The sequence below is a fragment of the Hesperophylax consimilis genome, chromosome 19 (assembly GCF_061612785.1).
Source record: "Hesperophylax consimilis isolate HC1 chromosome 19, BYU_Hcon_1.0, whole genome shotgun sequence".
Taxonomy (NCBI): Eukaryota; Metazoa; Arthropoda; class Insecta; order Trichoptera; family Limnephilidae; genus Hesperophylax; species Hesperophylax consimilis.
The window spans coordinates 19,237,112-19,259,274 of NC_142854.1; the positions used below are offsets into that span (position 1 = coordinate 19,237,112).

General features: G+C 38.4%; 1 protein-coding gene across 1 annotated transcript in view; it reads right to left on the bottom strand.

Annotated features, from left to right (window-relative positions):
- LOC149414954 (PDZ domain-containing protein 8-like) overlaps positions 1 to 22,163 on the bottom strand; it is a 36,312-nt gene that overhangs the window by 13,913 nt on the left and 236 nt on the right. The window contains exons 2-8 of the mRNA XM_089643108.1: positions 16,716 to 16,894; positions 13,194 to 13,346; positions 12,146 to 12,328; positions 7,223 to 7,412; positions 5,029 to 5,221; positions 4,153 to 4,811; positions 1,881 to 2,649 (exon numbers count right to left, since the gene is read on the bottom strand). Of these exons, the coding sequence (XP_089499234.1) occupies positions 1,881 to 2,649; positions 4,153 to 4,811; positions 5,029 to 5,221; positions 7,223 to 7,412; positions 12,146 to 12,328; positions 13,194 to 13,331 (2,132 nt within the window). The 5' untranslated portion in view covers positions 13,332 to 13,346; positions 16,716 to 16,894. The remainder of the gene's footprint in view (positions 1 to 1,880; positions 2,650 to 4,152; positions 4,812 to 5,028; positions 5,222 to 7,222; positions 7,413 to 12,145; positions 12,329 to 13,193; positions 13,347 to 16,715; positions 16,895 to 22,163) is intronic.

Genomic DNA, 22,163 nt, shown 5'->3' on the forward strand with positions numbered 1-22,163 from the left:
ACTTAAATAGTTGTCTCCATTAGATATTTCAGTTGAAATCGAGTATCGTTTTTTTTTAAGACATTTGAAAGGTCCCCTTTAAACACCGATTCTAGATGCGTATCAGCTTACTATCAAATTGTAATAAGCTGACAAGCTTAACAACATGTTAGTTGTCATCTTCGGCTGATCACAATTCGTTAAAAAGCTGAAACAGATTTAGAATCAGGAATTAACGGGAATCCTGAAACAAAATGGCGCTGAATGATCATCTGATGACTTTGTCACACCTGAATATCTGCTGGGCGTTAATTTTATTATCATTTATTTTTGGGGTATTATATTGTGTTCCGCTACCTCATTCTTTAGCCAAGGTTTCAGACAACGTTACAGTGTTCATCATCAAGGCAGATGTGTAGTTCAAGATCGTGGTGAAGTGTACACGCTCTTAAAAAAGTATATGTTGTTTTTGAAGACAATATCAACTCAGATATCAAGTACCAAAAGTAATCATCTACATGAAATTCTCCTGATAAAAAACCTAAAATATGCTCAGAAAATTATAAATAACTCATCTTTAGAGTGTTTCTTTAAATGCTAATTAACTCAGATGTCAAGAGATTTTTTATCAATTTTAAATAAGTAGTGTTTTATTAAGAGTCACTTATGCACAGACTTATGTACAAATCACAAGTGCGCCCTACTGTTGAATTTGACAACCACCTCTGGTCTGGAGCCCCGAAATAATTGAGAAAAGACTGATCAGAAACTAGGGGTCTGTTTGATTGATTCCCCTATCTTAACAAAACGTATTGCAATCCTTAGCACAGGTGTCAGGTAGGCGCTGTTCTTGTCTACCGGTATTACAATGGAATATGCTCCGAAGAGCTAGCGTCATTGTCCCCTTCGGCCCCGGTGCATAGTCGGGAAACACGCCAAACGTGCACCCAACATATGTACACGCTTGGCAATTGTCACTTGAGAAAGGGTCACTTCTAGGACTCGTTTTTGAGTTCAACAGCTCGGCTGTGGAATGTTTTGCCAGCCTCTGTGTTTCCTCCTAAAAGACCCATGTTCACTCCTTCCTCTCCTCAAATAGAGCCTTCACACAGCATCCCCAAAGATGTGCAGTTGATGTAAACAAAAAATTTATAATAATAATAGCGGAGCCTTAACCTCTCAGACAAAGACTTTTATTTACTGTGTGTTCCTTTGAAAACTGTCAAAACGTGAAAATTTTTGTGTTATTTACGAGTTTTGCTAAAAGCTTCATAACTCATGTTTTGGGAAACGTAGCCTCATTCTAAAAAATGTTTTGGAAAGATTATGAAATTCACTATCGTATTGTGTTGTTATACGTAAATATTTGCGTTTCTAAATATACATTTTCTGAAAACGTCAAAAATATGTAAAAATCGCTGACCATTATTTCAAAGCCATGAAAAATGTACTTTTTTCTGAGTATCATAAAGAAATAACACTTTATATATTGAAGTAATATAATTAAAAACTATTAGTCACCTCAAAATATTAACCGTCCAAACTAAAATATTTTTAATAAATTATTTAGAAACGCAATAAATTATGAACGAACAAGATGACAGATCCAATCAGCTTAGATAATGCACCTCTACGTTCCATAGATATTCTTGAATACAGACGCGTAGCGTTATTCATTATCGATACTCTGTTTTTTAAATCATGGCAATCCGTATACTAGTGATGGAAATAAATCGATTTTTGTAAAATCTCGTGCGTTTATGTGAAAAGACTTTCTAATGTCTTGACCGCTATTATCATATTTACGTCTTTTGACGTTCTAATGTTCTGAGTGGTTAACTAATAACTTAGGTGATTAACTAAGGTGATTTTGAATAAAGAATAAAACAAACTTTATTTACCTGACTGCCAGATTAACTTCTGGCGGGAGAAGAGTGAACTTCCTAATATTCTGTCCAATCTTTGATTTCTTGCACTCCTTCAATACGGCCAGAAGAGGAATATTCAAATAAGCCAACAAAATCTCTTCAGGACTGTTACCGTTCTTTCCCCAAACATTGAGGTTTAAATATCTATGATTTCTATTGAGTTTAAAAGACATCTTTTCATTATACTCCAACAATTCTGATAGCGGTATTAAATGTGTTGTAAAAGTTTGCAGCATGTCCGAAAAGTCGCTTGAATCCGATTTAGTTTTGGTTTGACTATCTATTTTGATTTTAGGATTGCTTTGATCTTGAGTTAAATCTTCTTGCGATCCCAAAATGAACTTGGCGTGCTCTACATTATTCCGTTCTTGCTCTTTTTGCATTTCGTACAAGTTGGTACTGCTGTTGTGAGATTCTAGGTTAGGCCCTTTTTTACAATTGTCTTTGGTTTCTTCATTATTGAATCTAGTCACACTGTTTTCTCTGACTTTGTCTTGTCTTTTGGAAGGAGTGCCAGGACTGGAGGCGGTGGGAGTACTGGAGTTAGAACTATCAGAGGATGTCTTGTTTTCAACGGAGCATCTTCGTTTTCTCAAACCAAAGCCAAACATTTGAATGGAGTCCGAGTGTTTGGAGAAGGATATGATGCTGGGTGTGGAGGTGATCGCTTTTCCGAGGTTGGATTCGTCCTGCTTGGCCGAGGCTTTTGACGGAGACGAAAGACTAATAGTCTCTTGAACGTCTGATGGATCGGTTGGGCTTGATGCTAGTTTTTCAGTATCCTAGAACATAAATATGTTAATTTGAGAAAATAGCATAAAAGATGGCGCTTGTCCATTACGGAGATATCTGAATGACGAAGCTCAGAAACTTTTAAACAGCTGAATAGGTCGCTCATAGTGCCCTAGTAAATTCACTCTTGTACTGTTATATTAATTAAATACATCTTTTGGCCAGAAAAAACACAACTTCCATCCTGCAATAATGCCCTTTCAAATGAAATTAAAAACACCATGCAGATAAAAAAAGTCTAAAACCAACATCAAAATATGGCTAACTAAACATGAAGACGAGAAAATCATTAATATTATGAAGTAACATCTACGCAACAGTCAACAAACACGAAGATTTTTAATTTTGTTGGAAATCAACGTACATGAAGATAAGGAAATCATGACGAAACACCCATAACACAACCTACAGTCCGCCTCGGAACAGAAATACCTAGTGGGGAAGGACTGTGAATAAACTACTTTTCTATGAATTTTTAAAATAGTCTTTAATAAAAAAAATTAAATTGATATCAATAATAATTACAATTGAAGACAAACCCTTATACACACAACAAAGGAAGAACATTACACATACTGATTTATATAATGCCCTTTCAAATGAAATTACAAAAATACCATGCAGATGAACAAGTTTGTAAACATGAAGATGAGGTAATCATGATGTAACACCAACACAACATATAGTCAACAAACATGAAGATGAGGTAATCATGATGTAACACCAACACAACCTATAGTCAACAAACATGAAGATGAGGTAATCATGATGTAACACCAACACAACATATAGTCAAAAAACATGAAGATGAGGTAATCATGATGTAACACCAACACAACCTATAGTTAACAAACATGAAGATGAGGTAATCATGATGTAGCACCAACACAATTTCGATTTCCTGAAATTTTCGAAAAAGAAAAAACCTTTTCGTTTATAACAACATCAATAATGCCATTTTTTTTAAATATTATCACCCTAGTACACTCGAAAATCACGAGCCACCACTGCAATGTCCACCAATAATTCAATGGATGACAACCGGCGGCTCTCTATAAATTGATGGAGGAATTTCCCAAGACCGTTTTTTTCCCCAAGGAAGCAATGAAGTTTAACAGAGGACGATGGAGTTTGGACTAAATTCTATGAAACAATATTGGAGTTCAAAGAAGGAAAAAACTCATCTAGCTAGCCGGCTACTGTCCTCAGCATAATTCTTCAGTAAAGTACAGAGCCATGACCACAGCTACTACAGGTGTAAATTACCACCATCATTGAAAAACCTTTCCTCTTATTTTAAAAGTGATACCAACTATGTAAATTAAAACTATTATTTGAATTTGCGCAGCAAAATGGTCCACAAAATAAGTTGCCTAAAATGGATCAGAACTTACTTGAATATTAGAATTACTGTGAGTGCCTCTCAAAAGTGCTCTTCCTTCCTGTCCCACACTCCTGGCACTCTCCAACACCTCCGACATCTTCCTGAAGGAGAAACTGTTACTCTTTCCCCTTCTCGGCACCCCTTCCTCCCCATCTCCGACCGCTAGAGTGTCCTTATCCCTCACACTATCGTCCTTTTTCAAAACTCTGGAATCGTCCAACGGGGTTTTCTTCACTTTCCTTTCAACCCGGACGGTAAAACACGGTCTACTGATCGATTTTACAATCTTGGCTACTTGACTCATGGTTGCGACGAGTTTACTATCGACTGCGATTATAATATCCCCTCTTCGTAAATCCGCTTTATATGCCGCGCTTAACGGTACGATAGTTTCGATAATGACGTATGTTTTGCTGCTTCTATCGTCAGGGCTGTTGACTTGTTTGAAAACGGTGCCGAGCTGTTGAGACCTATCTTTGTTTATGACGATGTCGAGGGTAAAAGTAGAATATTCTTCGTCTTGAGTGTACGATATCCAGGGATTTGAATCTAATGAAAGACTGCAATAGACTTGTTCGTTTTGAGTCTTCGTTGCAGTCCAGATATCGGTAAACAGTCGGCTGACTTCTACAAGGGTTATTTCGAAATTTCCTTTGATCTTCATGCTGGGATCATCAGCTGGAGGGTCCAATTGTGCAGGATCAATCTTCGTAAAGAAGGGTTTGTATCTGAAATGAAAGAGGCGTAAGCAGGTATTCCAAGTAAATTCTTAACAATACTGAATATAAAAATGCAATGTTAACTAATGAAATATGGCGATGACAGTAAATCGAAATTTCACGGCTGCTTACTGATGCGACCGGGCCTTAAAATGGAGATACTCAAAGTAAGTACCAATCAATATGAATATATGACAATGTACATAGTATGTTGAAATATTGAGACCTGATGGTATAGTTGGGTAATGTGTGCTTTCTTTGCAGCGCTCTGCGCGCGTGCGCCTGCAGCAGGGCGGCCAGCCGACCCCTCAGGGGACGCGCGCGCAGCTCCAGGTGCGGGGGCGACACAAACGACAGGGACCAGTGCGTGTAGGGCACGGTAGTAAAGCGCACACGGGCGCGGCCAAGGAGGCCCACAACTGAAAAAAGAACAAATAATGTTTTTTTACGGTTTTATTGATTTTATTTACTTTTAAAAATAATTAGGTTACAACCTAATAACCAATTGTCACATCACGCATACATAAATTAAAAAATATTCAATAAATATATAGCTAGTACATAAATAAAATAAAAATAGGTAATAAGTATACCTACAGCGTGCCAGTTGTGTAGCTAAGAGAAAATAAAAGAAAAAAAAAAAAAACTGAGAACGCAAGAAATATTTAAAGAATAAAAAAATATCAAGTAAATCAGAATAAATGTGTAGTTGAAGAAAAGATTTTGAATTTTAATATATCATAATTTTTAACCTAATAAACTTTTAAATAACCTTTTCTTAAGCAATTGAACACCGTTTTACTAAGTTTTTTGCAAATTACAACTAGGAACGTGGATGATTGTAAATATTTATTTATTTTAATTAAGCTTAAAAGTAATTTATACTATAGCTGATGTGTACCCGGCGTTGCTAGGGATTATCCTGAGGAGATAAATACCACCACGGACCTTTCTGTAGGCCTTTTTAAGATATACAATTCCGTAGTACATTATTTTGATGTATCGCATAAGGTTTAGCCAGCGTTTAAGTTTAGCCCGAAAATATTTTGTTATGACATGATTACAAAACACCGACTTTTCTCTCCTTTCTATAAATATAATATGTATGTATTATACATGTAAACATTCCGGAAGAAATTCTCTAAATGATAGTGAAAACCATATCAATATCCATATTTTTTTTAATGACAAACAAATGTTTATAAGACCAGGTTTTATGCATAGCACAAACGATAACAAATAATTATAAGCAATAATTAGTCGCCTGAAATGTCAATACAAATTGAAAATATCTCCCGAGTAAAAATAAATGCCGCCAATGGGAATTGAACCCGTACCTTCTGATGTCCGTACCACTGAGCTATGTCGGCTTATTTCCAACCCGCCAAATAATTCATATGTACACATGTACTAGTACCTCAATCAACAATTATTGCTTATTATATTTTTTTCACCTTTAACCTGTGGTGTACCAGGAAATTCCTAGCTCAATTTCCAAAAGCTCAAATTCCAAAATCAAACGTCAAGTGTCCACTTAAATTTTTTTTGTGTCGCATTATATAAGTATATGATAACAATTCTTCCAGATTTCGGTAGTTTATACAACTGTTGTTACTAATAATATTATTTTGTACAAGAAACCTGTAAATAAATAATGCTAAAAATATAATTATTCATTAAGACGTAAAATTTTTGACATTTCTTACGAAGTTAATTTTCATCACTTTTCTTGGGTGAAATATTATAAAAATTACATCAAAATAATGTAGATAAAACTATCTTTCTGAGGATACCTCAAATCTATTATTTCCACAATCAATTTATATCAAAAATAATTAAAGAAGACGCTTTGACACTAAAAAAGCGGCAAATATTTCGTTGGCATTCCACAGAAAAATTCTTTGTAAAAAATCTGAAAAGCTAGAAGTCATTCCGGTATTTGCTGCGTAAAGAACGAGAATAGCCCAAGCGATTGTGACCTTGTTCTTCATACAAATTCCTTATACATAAGGGTCAAAATCGCATATAATTTTTTATTTTTTTTTTATATTCGTAGATAATGTGCTGCACTCACATATGCTGTTCCGGGATACGACGGGTTAAATAACCAACTTTATTTTTCTAGGAAAGGTTTTGTTAGTGCTAAATTTCCCACTAGATGGTGTCGAGACATATTATATCTACATTTTTTGGTGAAATATTTTGACTTTTCAAATATTATTATTGTTTTTAATGAAAAACTATTATTTATAAGACAAGGTTTTATGCGTAGCACAAATAAATATAATAAGCAGTAATTATTGATGTGCTTCAAAAGCAGCAAATATATATATATTTTTAAATTCATACATTTCAATCCTTTTTCATTGCACAAAATTATTGATTGATTCTGTATAGAAAAATATAAATATAATTTTAACCTTCAATATCAAGACATGCCGTTTTTCCGAGCAGCATTCCGGCATCTACAGCCAGGCGGAAACCTCCGGAGTAGTCCAAGTCCAGCAGCAGGTCAAGGGTACGCAGGCGGCCGCGGGGGCCCAGGTCCACCTGCTCCACTCCGGCCCAGCGCACCCTCGGCGCGGAGTCACCCATCACAATGCTGCGGACCTGCTCAACACAAATAGATTATTAGCGGGACTCAACAGTAGTATCTAAGTGCCCAAAAAATTATTTTTTCTTTAACTTCACTCAAAAGGCCTTGAAGAAAATAATTTCTCTCATACAGCACACTCCAGTATGGAGGGTCTTTTTGAGAAGAAGAATTAGTGGATCTTCCAGAATGCGACTTTTACATATTGCTCAATAAAATTTAGCCTTCAGGCCCATTCCCACAGTTCGTATTTTCAAAGTTAGTGTAGTTTCCCACATTTGCAGATTCGACCCTACAATAAAACAATTCATTGGCCTGGTATTTTTATAAACATATTGTCTTGTTTGTGTATCATTTATGATTTAAGAATTCGTGACATTTTACTTCAAGCAGCGGCAGCTTTCAAATAGAGCTGTTCGCTCTCTATTTTATGATGACCCTAGTTAAACCATTATGCCCAAAAATAATTTCCAATACCTTTCCCACCCCTGTTCCATAGTAATAAAAGCCCCAAATAAAGTTTCATCTCCCTTAAAATAATTCGTTTAAAATATTTGTATTGTTTAAGTCACATTTGTATCATTTAGGATAGTTAAGTGCATTATTTTTTTTATGTTTAAGAATGTTGTTTTCCGACGAGTGGGTGGAACATCTTTATTTTTGTAATATGTCCTTCAAGAATTTAGTTTAAATACAGATACCTCCCAGAAAAAGGGCAGTATTCATATAACTGGTAGGTACAGGCGTACCTACGCAGGAGCTAGTGTTGAAATAACTGGTAGGTACATGCGTACCTACGCAGTCAGTCGTGAGATAATTACTAGGTTTATGTAAACCTAGGGAAAACTGAAGAATAAAGGAAACTAGACCTTTATTTCTTTCAGTTTAAGTTTGAGCAGAGGAAAATAAGATCCTCTGCAATTATATTGTGAATTAATAAATTTATAAGTCAAGAAGAAGAAGTGTTTTCCTGCATTCCATCTGACGGCGTGTTCTCGTACCACGATAGCAGAAACAATTAGTGAACATGAGTCTTGAAGAGAAACATGTTGTAGCAGTTCCTTTTGGCCGCTACCTTTTCAATATTATTTTCTGGCATGTACACACTGGACTTCTAGAAGAAGTTCGAGACGGCGACTCGACCGAGACCGGACTACGAAGCAGTACCAAATCGGCAGCCGGCGGGGAGACACGCCATTCCGGGAGGACACGAGCGAACGCTCCAAACGACATTCTACGGACATTTTGTCACGACGATCTACCGGCGAAGAATGACGCAGTAGTTTTATTAACGTTTTAGCTGGTCGTTGTTAGTTACATCTAAATTTAATAACATGGAACATGTTATTTGGCGCCCTCTTCTCTCTAACAGGATTTCCATAAATCCCTCATTCTATCCAAATATTTATTTTTTTATACCCTAATTGTTACATTATCTAGCGATTCCGTTCATTCAATGCTGCTATTGACTTGCCTACCAATGGACAATGGACAATATCAGCGGGAACATAACAAGTCAATCGGTTTAATTGTTGGCAGATGAATCATCTAAATGCGTTTAAGATTGACGATTGATTTTATTCATTAATTTCATTCATTTAACATAATATATCCAGCTAACAATAAAAACACCCTCATATAATAGAACTTCCTTCTTCTTCTGGCTTTAGTAAGATTAGATTGTTAATATTAATTTTAGTTGTAAGTTGCTAAATATGTAAATACTCGTATATATGACGTTAAGATAGTAGTTATAGGCCTTAGTCGTAAGTCACTAGATATAAGTCTTAGAGATAAGTCAGTAGTTCTAGTATTAACTATTTAAGAAATAAATTTGTACAGCGCCCTTGAGGTGATTTCTCACGAAAACGGCGCTATATAAATTAGCCAAATATTATTATTATTATTAGATTACTTTGTCACCCCTTTTTAATATTGCTACCAATTTTAATTAATATCCGTGCGCAAGATCTTCGATCTGACGCACACGCCCTGGGATTTAAGTTTATAATATTAATTTAGAGATCTCTTGTACGAAGTAGTAATAAATATAATGTTGTAATTTTATCTCTTTTATTATTATATTTGTAACATCCCGATGTTGGTACCCGTACAGAATATTCCAAAGGCGACCCTCGTGGTTTTTTGCCGTTTATATATTAACAATGGTTGCAAACTAAATTGACTGTCAATTGTTGCAATCAGTGGGTTTCCAATCTATTACAATGGCGCCCAACGTGCCTGTTACATTTTATATATATTCTGCTACAATGACACCCAACGTGGTTTTACTGATTATTTTAATTATTACAACAATGGTTAAATATTCTGCTACGTAGGAGGGATGAAATACAGAGATCAGCAAATCGTTCCACAACCAAGCTGTTGAACTCAAGAACTTGACGTAGAAATGACAAGTACTCATGTGACAAATGTCGACCGTGCATAAATGTTGGGCGCGCGTTTGGCGTGTTTCCCAAATATGCACCGGGGCCGAAGGGTCAATAATGCTAATTCCTCGGAGCATCTTCCATTGTAATACCGGTAAAGCAAGGACAGAATAAACTAAATATGCAAAAATGTTCTTTGTGCCATCGAAAATAACATAAATATTGTGCCAAAAAAAATTATTGACTGAGTGTAATGAAGTCCAGCTTGAATTTCCTCTGTTTGTAAATTTTGTTTGTACATTCCGTTTCCGGTTTAAGATGGTAGCTGTTTTAATGGTTCGGTAAAGATTCTTTTCAATTATAATTTTTTAAATATTACTGTACCAACTTGCCTGAAGAAAGTTTAAAAAAGAAGTTTATTTGGAAAATTGTATAATTCATATTTTAAATAAAAAAAGTTAAGAGTGAAGAATCCTCGAAGTGATTCTGGTGATGAGGTCCTCACACTCCTGACCCAGCTTGCAGTGCAGCCAGGCCAGCGGGGCAGAGGCTACCTTCAACTCCTGCACCAGGAACTGCAGGATCCTACTTCGATAGCTCACATCACTTACCCCGAGGGACTCGAACAGCTTTCCCGACGTGGTCCTAGTGATGAGGTCCTCGCACTCCTGGCCCAGCTTGCGGTGCAGCCAGGCCAGCGGGACGGGTTCTACCTTCAACTCCTGCACCAGGAACTGCAGGATCCTACTTCGATAGCTCACATCACTTACCCCGAGGGACTCGAACAGCTTTCCCGACGTGGTCCTAGTGATGAGGTCCTCGCACTCCTGGCCCAGCTTGCGGTGCAGCCAGACCAGCGGGGCGGGGACTACCTTCAACTCCTGCACCAGGAACTGCAGGATCCTACTTCGATAGCTCACATCACTTACCCCGAGGGACTCGAACAGCTTTCCCGACGTGGTCCTAGTGATGAGGTCCTCGCACTCCTGGCCCAGCTTGCGGTGCAGCCAGGCCAGCGGGGCGGGGGCTACCTTCAACTCCTGCACCAGGAACTGCAGGATCCTACTTCGATAGCTCACATCACTTACCCCGAGGGACTCGAACAGCTTTCCCGACGTGGTCCTAGTGATGAGGTCCTCGCACTCCTGGCCCAGCTTGCGGTGCAGCCAGGCCAGCGGGGCGGGGGCTACCTTCAACTCCTGCACCAGGAACTGCAGGATCCTACTTCGATAGCTCACATCACTTACCCCGAGGGACTCGAACAGCTTTCCCGACGTGGTCCTAGTGATGAGGTCCTCGCACTCCTGGCCCAGCTTGCGGTGCAGCCAGGCCAGCGGGGCGGGGGCTACCTTCAACTCCTGCACCAGGAACTGCAGGATCCTACTTCGATAGCTCACATCACTTACCCCGAGGGACTCGAACAGCTTTCCCGACGTGGTCCTAGTGATGAGGTCCTCGCACTCCTGGCCCAGCTTGCGGTGCAGCCAGACCAGCGGGGCGGGGACTACCTTCAACTCCTGCACCAGGAACTGCAGGATCCTACTTCGATAGCTCACATCACTTACCCCGAGGGACTCGAACAGCTTTCCCGACGTGGTCCTAGTGATGAGGTCCTCGCACTCCTGGCCCAGCTTGCGGTGCAGCCAGGCCAGCGGGGCGGGGGCTACCTTCAACTCCTGCACCAGGAACTGCAGGATCCTACTTCGATAGCTCACATCACTTACCCCGAGGGACTCAAACAGCTTTCCCGACGTGGTCCTAGTGATGAGGTCCTCGCACTCCTGGCCCAGCTTGCGGTGCAGCCAGGCCAGCGGGACGGGTGCTACCTTCAACTCCTGCACCAGGAACTGCAGGATCCTACTTCGATAGCTCACATCACTTACCCCGAGGGACTCGAACAGCTTTCCCGACGTGGTCCTAGTGATGAGGTCCTCGCACTCCTGGCCCAGCTTGCGGTGCAGCCAGGCCAGCGGGACGGGTTCTACCTTCAACTCCTGCACCAGGAACTGCAGGATCCTACTTCGATAGCTCACATCACTTACCCAGAGGGACTCGAACAGCTTTCCCGACGTGGTCCTAGTGATGAGGTCCTCGCACTCCTGGCCCAGCTTGCGGTACAGCCAGGCCAGCGGGGCGGGGGCTACCTTCAACTCCTGCACCAGGAACTGCAGGATCCTACTTCGATAGCTCACATCACTTACCCCGAGGGACTCAAACAGCTTTCCCGACGTGGTCCTAGTGATGAGGTCCTCGCACTCCTGGCCCAGCTTGCGGTGCAGCCAGGCCAGCGGGACGGGTTCTACCTTCAACTCCTGCACCAGGAACTGCAGGATCCTACTTCGATAGCTCACATCACTTACCCCGAGGGACTCGAACAGCTTTCCCGACGTGGTCCTAGTGATGAGGTCCTCGCACTCCTGGCCCAGCTTGCGGTGCAGCCAGGCCAGCGGGGCGGGGGCTACCTTCAACTCCTGCACCAGGAACTGCAGCGCTAGAGATAGCGCGGCCGCACAGTCTGATCCCAATCCTAACTGCTCTACTTCCTGGAACCAAGCCAATATAAGACAATAAGCATGTGATATTCCTTCGAACATACTTTGGATGCAGCGCTTCTCTTGTTTTCTAGGCTTAAAATATATAATAATTATTATTTGTTTATTCCTAATTAAACTTTTGTACTTATTATTTTCTAGCCGTAAACAGCACCAACTACTGCAATTTAATGACACCATCCAAACTTCAGTCTTAACACATCCAACAACATGACGCAACTCACGGAACGGGTCAAAATACATAATAACATTATCAATGCTCAAATGACGCGAAAACACACAGACACCAGCAACAGTACGGAACGGATTTTCCGTTTCATTCCGTATCCAAGAAGCTGGAAAGCATTTGTTATTTGCGCTGGCACATTTAGTCCCGTCTGCCCATTTCTGCCTGGGTCAAATACTTATAGGCATAATGCACAGAATAGCAAACCCGAAGCGAGTGGATAGTTTTAGTACGATAAGAGATTTGTTTGAGTGACCATTTTTGACAGTTTGACCTTAAATAACTGAAACCAAACCGATTGAAACATTGAATATTAACTTTCGATTGCCTATTTAATTGAATTAATTTTGGATGTGTAATTGATGTTATGGAGCATACAGGAATTATAGAGATAATGTGATATACTATTTTTGTCAGTAGTTGCATCTTGTACTTCATTGTAGTGTGTAGGGCGGCCTGGAGCCTGATGTCTGTTCTTTTACGCTTTCAAAGTCTCTCTCGCTTTTGAACTGGAGGGGCGAACCTACATAGCAACATCTCTTGGATGAATTAATAGATTTTTTACGATCACTAGAGCCATCTATGCTACGCAGCTCGTAGTATCACACATAGTAGGTATGGTTAGGTTACCTTGGGCACGGGGGGCGGGGGCAGCAAGGGCCTGCCGTCGGGAGCCCCCTGGATGTAGCAGGAGATCCACAGCAGCTGCGCCCCCACCATCAGCAGGGCCCCGAGCGCCACGGACAGCAGGAACCAAATCCACTCCATCCTGCCGAGGGACTGCTGAAATGCATCAAAAAGGTTGTAAAGAGACTGAGAATGTGAATAATATACTGTAGCCACTCCCGAAGCCAATATAACCAATACCTCTGCCGTAGGTCACCCCAAGTGGTTCGCTAAGTTTGGTGACTTAGCAAAGGTGTCCTGGTTTATGGGGGTTGAGGTCTATCCAGGTCTTAGCGGCGAAAGAGACCCTTTAACATCACTCACTCTCTCGACCTATCGCCCTGCACCACAGTGAGAGGGATAAATTCATACATCCGACACTCCTGGCACACTGACCTCCAGATTCCTACCCACCCCTCACACCTTATTCCTTCCCAGAACTTTCTCTTCTTCCCTGCCTTAAAAAGACTATCCACACAGCATCCCCAAGATGACATAGGCCCTGAAAGAAGCTATTTTCCTCAGGGTTTCTTGTACGGAAAACCACAAAACTTAACTTCAATAAAATAGATTCTTCTACCAATAACTTTTGCGTAATATTTTGAGTTAAAATGCAAAAACATCCGTCAGTTCACCTCTGTTGTGTAAAAAGACCACATCTGCAATCTATCTAATTTCACCGAAGATATCTTTCCTTCCAATTATATTTAAAAAATCGTAATACAAGGTTTTCCAATAAGAGGTGTTATTTTTATATTCAATTTTAAAAGATCAATTGTTTCGTTGCTTGTGTGGCACGTAGCGCCGTCTTGTTGAAGTAAACGTTGTCCAGATCAATACCATCCAATTCCGGCCATAAAAAATCATGAATCATCTCTCGATAGCGCAATCCATTCACCGTATCTTGCTCCAGGCTCATTTTCGAAAAAGTAAGGACCAATGACTCCGCCGGACCATAAACCGCACCAAACAGTCACACGTTGAGGATAGAGAGGCTTTTCAACAATAACTCTTGGGTTTTCCGAGCCCCAGATGCGACAATTTTGCTTGTTGACGAAGCCACCGATGTGGAAATGGGCCTCATCACTCAAGATGATTTGCATTTGATTCACTCAAGTGAATTTTAATAATTCCAATGCGTTGTTGAAGCGTGTATCGTTCCATTTTTATTAATGGCGTAGTTTCTACTTGTCAAATATCAAAAAATGACAGCTTCAAAAGTAACATTTACCGAAATAGTGGGCTATTCAAAATAACACCTCTTATTGGAAAACCCTGTATATATAAAAATTCAGCTTGCGTGTGTTTGCGCTTGCATAACTCAAAAAGTAGTCGACAGATATTGCTGAAAATTTCAACGTTTGTTCTTATTACTGCCAGGAATGTTAAGAGAGTGGTTTGAATGATAGAAGAAGTCGGGGACGCCTCAGGAATAATTAACGCAATATCTACGCACCGGAAAGAGCTACGGAGTGGAATTAAAGTGGATGTAATGTAGTTTTTTAACAATAACATTGTGGTATACAGCAGTGAATGGTGGAATAAGTCGGAGACGACCGAAAATGCATTATCAAAGGCGAAGCCTTGCGGGGTCTTCAGGTTTCATGTATAAAATGTTAATTTTTATTAAAAACAATTGTTACATAAAAATATTATTTTATACTGATAATAGAAAAAAACATCTGTTTATTGCAATTGTTTGATTTTTTTAACTGTTTTCTCAAAACATTAGAAATGCAGATACGTTCCTTTTGCATTACATGAGCGACTTATTCTCCTTTTACCCCTTTCTTTGTTCATTCACTCAGCATGCCCAAACCATCAAAGCGTCCCTTTCTTAATTATACTCATTCCGCTTTTTTTTTTCTTTTTTTATAGAGAATACCTCACTAGAGTCCCAACTGCTCCCGTCTGGAGCCAGTGAGACTATGGCATCCCCAATTGGGGGATGTTGTGAGGCTGGAGGTAAGTGGGGAAGGGAAAGAGGAAGGTGGGGAAGTACCTGGCTATTCAGATCTAGTCACTAAACACGGCTAAAGCCATTTGGAGCAACGTTTCAATTCTGAATGGTGGTCTTACGCCAGGGCGATACTGGTAGTATCTTCCACTCTGGAACGTGCCGCAAATATACTATATATTATTTTAATTAATTAATTGTGAAATAACACAAATTAATCAAATAAAATTTATTTGCGCACGCCGGGTTCGAACCCGCGACCTTCGGAATGGCAGTCCAATGCGTTACCACTGGACTATGCCGGCCGTCGAACTATGGACTATGCCGTCCGCTTACATCAGCCTAGCATTATTTGCGAACCTCCACATATCTCATATGATCATACATGATTTTAATACACTGGAATCTTTCCTACATTCCGTCTATTTTCACCTTCCTCTGCCAGTTTCATGCTTCACTATCATACATCAGGTGGAGGGGATATATAAGGTGGTGGTTTGGAGGGTTCAAACCCCCCTCCCATCGGCCTCAAGAAAAAAAAAAGAAGAGTATACGTAGATTACATTATTTATGTTACATCAATGCCACTGATCACTCGGTAGGTACCAGCAATCCATTGTGAACTATTGTGTGGATATTTACCTTCTTATTTCCATAAAATTATGTCTATATGCGGGCGCATGGAACTTATTTGAAGTACTTACTTGAAGCAACAGATAGATTTAGCCTTAAAACCAGACGTTATATAAATCTTGCAATGCTTAGTTTTAATATAATTCATAACTCTATTGATAGCCCATTCCTCTTGTATGACTTATACGTGCCCAAAAACTTCAGAATGGTGTTGTTGAATGAAATTTCAGACACTTTGGATGTATATTTCAGACACACGTGGCTTTAGCTTCGTTCACTATGAGATGACGTACATATCCACACATAGCGGGCCACGGGCATGCTACGCACGGATGCGTGGGTATGTGACATAGGCACACACGTGGGTTGCAGCGGATGCGCCGGCCGAGCGTAGCTTGCGAGGCCCACAACAGCCACGTTACACATGTTTCTATACCGCTCCCACCTTTCACACTCGTCAAACCGTCGCAAGCGCTTGAACGAGTTTGTTTTTTTATTTGATGAAGTATCCTGAAAATGTGTGTTTTCGTGACATAGCTCAACTAGAAATGTGTGACTACGTCAGTATATCAAGCCACATAGCTTTCGTGACAATCGTGGCCGTGAACTTCGCGCACATCTGTCGTGACTAGCTTAAGACTTTTTTGTATAATTATCTTCCCAGATGTTAAGAGTGTCAGAATGAGAAGATTAAGTATTATATTATATTATTAGTATTATATTATTAAGTCTTAAGCAAGTTACGACAGATGTGCACGAAGTTCACGGCCACGATTGACACGAAAGCTATGTGGCTTGATATACTGAATAGTATATCAAGTAGTCACACATTGCTAGTAATTGGATAAATAATTTGTTGTATACTAATAAATAAAAAGAAAGTTTTGTCTACTAACCGTTTGCCCCTAATGAAAACAATTGATCACAAGATGTCCATGGTGTCGATGAGGATGTGTCTATCTTGCATCAGATTATGCAGAGTGACCCCGTAAACTGACAGTAACAGCTCATGATTACACATATGGTGACGGCTGTAAGCTGACAATTTACATGGTGTGAAGCTCGCAGCAAATGCCTGAGGAAAATAATAAAATGTGTTAGAAAGAGAAAACACCACGCTTTATATTCAAATACGAAGTTTTTTTTTTCCATTACTTCTGGCTTTCACCCTTCAAGGGTGTTCTTGGCCATCATTTAAAATTATGGAGAAATGAAAGGTGAATTTAGATATTAATTTTATTCAAATAGGCAAATTTCAAAATTATAATGAAAATTGGAGTCGAGTTCAGACTTAGAAGAGATGAGATGTTGAATGGAGGGGAGGCAATTTTAGATAAGGCTTGATAGAAGAGAAGATATTTGTTTAGAGAGGGACAGCCAAAAAATATGTGATCTAAAGTTCCCACTTCTAGACCACAGAATGTACAATCTGGGGAGTCAACGACGTGAATTTTAAAATGGTGGGAAGGAATGGAACAATGTCCGATCCTCATTCGAATGAGTGAAGAAATTTATTTTTTTGGAAAAATGGGGGAATTGCTGAAACCACGGTTTTGATGGGATAGTCCTTTGTATTGAGGCATAGCAGGCTCCCTTGGATTGACTAGCAATGTGTCAATACTCTGCCCAAACATTGCGGGATCTATCTTTGATGATGGAAAAAATGTCAGATGGGGGAATGTGGTTTACGAGGGTAACAACAGGGTTGGACGCTCCTTGTTTTGCCAAGGCATCCGCAATATCATTACCCATGATGCCAACATGTCCAGGAATTCAAATCAGAGTTACAGTTTTTCCAGAGCCTTGAATGGAGGCTATCATCTCTCGAATAAGGCATACAAAGTGATCATCGGGATGAAGAAGAGGACTGGATTTAAGTTTGATGAAGTTGACCACAGAAGAGTTCAAATATGCACCGTTTCTAAACCAAATGTTCCAATCGCAATTATTATTATGAAACTTTGTGAAATTTTTATTCATAATTTTTCTCGCCCAATCGCCTCAATAGAAATAACTAGCTGACGTTGCTCGGAGAATTTTCTCTACTTTCTATAAATATATGATGCATGTATTATATATATAAACCTTCCGGAAGACATTCTCTAAATGATAGTGAAAACCCTATCAAAATCCGTTGCGTAGTTTAGAAGAATTAAGCGCACAAACAGACAGAAGCGAATAGTGACTTAAATTTTAATTTAAGCGATTTAGTAAAATGTCGCAAACACTTGAAAAATCACAGGAAATTATAATTGTAGGATTTGAGAAGCCAAAAGTATTTTACAAAAAAAAATATAGCCATCATACGACGCCCGGCAGTGAAACATTGAAATCGATTTTTATGGAAGGAAGTGAAAATGAAAGTAAACAAGTCTTTATGTTTTTGATAAATCAAAAATTCATCAACATTTAGAACAGATCCATTGCCAATTTTAGTGAGAATAGAAGAAAATATATCGCACAGAGTTTCGGCAGCCGGGCCAAAATATTTGCCAAAAAAAGAAGAAATTTACCTGTCAATAATTCATCTAAGCATCTGTCAAAAGTTTTAACAAATGAAATACACATTTAAAGTACAAAAATAATAATTAATAAAATAAATTTATTACTTACTTTATCACTTGTCTGATATGATTTATACGTATGATGTTTCGATTTAAGATGGTGGTCTTTCACCAGGGTGATACCGAAAGTAACTACCACTTTGGAACGCAAAAAAAAACTCAATCGTAAAATGTATTTTAAAATGTTTTCGAAGCACGTAGAAAATACTGAATAATTTTTTTTTTTGTGAATACTAACTATTCCAAATCCTAACTGGGGCCAGTGTGACTATAGCATCCCTCAATGGGGATTGTTATGAAGCTGAATGGTGTAGGGAAGGGAAGGAGATGGAGAAGAGCAAATTTATCAATGTAAGAATACTGTTAACGAATGCCGTTTGAACGAATTATAAACAAGTCTAAATAAATTCGATTGTTGAACAAGTCTGAAAGAAAAGCTAATATTGTTATCAGGTTCATAAATAAGATAATTGTATGTTAATTTACTTGCAATTATGATTACGATAATAATATTTGTTTTATCAACAATTATATATATATACTTGTGTACTAAATAGGTCACTTCTTGCAAGCATACAACATTCCGAAAAATTAATACAATGCATAACAAACCCAACAGAATCTATGTCTTAACTAAAAACTTACCTTTTTAGGCTCTCATATCCTTAAATTAAATATACCTACAGGAGAGTATCATTATTTTATATATAATATATCCTAATCACACTTTTCTTATTGGATTTTCATTATACACCTCAATCTGTCTCATACTGAGGGATGAATCTTATTGTTTTTACATTATAAACTTCAATCCGTCTCAAACCGAGAGACGAATCTTATTGTTTTTACATTATAAACTTCAATCCGTCTCAAACCGAGAGACGAATCTTATTGCTTTTAAATTATAAAGTTCAATCCGTCTCAAACCGAGAGACGAATCTTATTGTTTTTACATTATAAACTTCAATCCGTCTCAAACCGAGAGACGAATCTTATTGCTTTTACATTATAAACTTCAATCCGTCTCAAACAGAGAGACGAATCTTATTGTTTTTACATTATAAACTTCAATCCGTCTCAAACCGAGAGACGAATCTTATTGCTTTTACATTATAAACTTCAATCCGTCTCAAACAGAGAGACGAATCTTATTGTTTTTACATTATAGACCTAAATCTGTCTCATACCGCGGGACCAATCACATTTAGGTAGATAAATTATACACCTCAATCTGTCGCATGCCGAGGGACTAATCACATTTAGGAAGATAAATTCTAATCAAATCTTTGCACTGCTTGTACTTATACCGTCCATCTTAAAATTAGTTTTTCCTTTCCTAAACACGTTCATTAAAGAACATATATATATAAATAAAAATGTAAATGTTCATTTGTTCGAAATCTTAAATCTCTGAAAGTTAAATCTCAACGCGTCGCGGTGTATAGCTGGTATATTATCAAAACAAATACCAGAATTAAATAATAGTATTTCCAATAGCACGTGTTTCAAATTATGTCCTATGCGTACTAACTTTATCTAAATTTCTCTAATAAACAATAAACAGTGTTAAACTCAAGTTACCTCACAGGTAAGTATGGTCCCGTATGTTATCTGCCTGTACAGAAGATAAATAAATAATAATATGTGTACATATTGATTTGTATTAATGATCGACGAACTGGTGGATGCAATCTGTCAGCCATAAGTTCTTATAATAGTTTGTCTAGTCAAGGCCGGCCCTGCGCCTAAAGGCGCCTGGCGCAAATAACTTTTGGCATCCCTTGTCAAAACCAGTAGACGCCTAGGAAGGAAGGTGATAACTGTTATCAATAATATTTGGATGATTATTTGTATTTTTGTGTAGCGCCATTTTTATGAAAAAATCTCAATCGTAATGTGTTAGGGCTGTTAGGTATTATCAGCGCCTTGGCAATGCTGCGCCTGGAGCAGACTGCTTCAATTGCACCCGCATAGAGCCGGCCCTGTGTCTAGTCCAGAGGTTCCCAAACTATTTTGCCCCGTAGACCACTTGACAATTTTTTTTTTTTCCGTAGACCCCGTGCCTGCCGAATATTGAATTTTCCTAAAATTATTAACGTCGCATACGATAATCACTTATTTTTTTAGTTAAAAAATATTCCCTTCCCTTGCCTGCCCAACAACCGGGTGGCGGTATAGTTGCTCTGTCTTTACACTGTGCAGACAGGGGCACCCTTGTGAGGTATTACATCAAATGAAAATGAAGCAGGATAAGCAACGGGAATTTCTTTCTGTAGCTGGCCCTACAGAACTGCCTCTTAAGTTCTTTGTCAGTTCTTCTTGTCACATGATATCCAATTCTTCAACGTTGCATTTCCATAGTCAAAATGTCCTCAAACTTAGTTTTGAAGTCTGTGTGAAGTGTATTTAAATGTTGAAAGTCATTATTATCATGGACGTTTTTCACAAACAAGTTGGGGAACTAGGAAAATTCGCGGCTTCCAATGTGCAATGTTTTGCTTGAATATATTAATTCTGACGAGAAAAGGAACGAAGACTCTATTTATATACCTGAATTAATAACTCTACGAAATATAAAAATACAAATATCAAATAAGTAATTTCTCAGTCTATTATATTTGTGTTAGGTCTATTGTGTCATTTACGGAGCTCCTAAATGTTGACTTGAGGTAAATGAGGATCCACTCGTATGTACCCCCATTTGAATCTCGTGGACCCCCAAATTTTTTTCTCGCTGACATAGACCCCCAGCATACCGATATCGACCCCTGGGGGTCCATATAGACCACTTTGGGAACCTCTGGTCTAGTCTATAGATATAAATATGTACAGCGCCCTTGAGGTGATTTTTCACAAAAACTCCGTTTGGAATATAAAAATGTAGTATGTCATTTTGAGATAAATTCAAAACAGCGAATATATTTGAAGTTGAACGTCATACAGGAATATTTTAGCTACGTGATATTATCTTGTCTAGGCTCAAGGTGTAAAAAATATTTAAATATTAAAACCCTTCAGTAGAACCATAATTAAATGTATTTTCTGGTCACAGAACAAATTAGTTTTGCGAGATTTGTGTTTATCTGAGAATATAAAAAAGCAACAGTAAAAAATTATTGTTAGAAGTCAATCCATAGATAAAATGAAGGTAAAAAGTAATTAGGTAATAAATCCTAACAACATAATGAAACTACAAAATAAACAGAAAAGTAACGACTTTTATCAAAAGTAGGCCTATCACAATGCATACTTTTCTGTGTAGTGTTTATTCATAAAATAAATAATCTGATAAATGTTATATTTATTTGTACGAGTACCTATTGTTAATTTATGAAAATTCTGGTCTGAATTGCAAAAGAGATATTTGATTATTAAAGACAATATTAGCGATTCTCAAACAGAAAAGATATGGTCGCATCTAAGACTTGAACACAAGACCTTCATCTTGCCGGGGCGCTGCTCTACAAAAGGTTCTTTGGTCATATATCACTTTATCATACTTCGAATAAGAACTACCAACGTTCTCCATTTTCTTATGCATATTTTTACTGGCTGCTGTATGATAGCAAGATTAATCTCGAACTAAATGTAATGTAAATAGTGTCTTTTAGGATTGGATACAAGACACTATCATGCAAAAGAAATGTTAAAAATCGTAATCAAAAAACAAGTCAATTTTGACATAATACTATTAAATGCTGTAGAAAAATGAACTCTGTACGACATTATTATTTCATTTTGTTTAATACATTATGTATTTAGTTCACCGCAGATAATGTT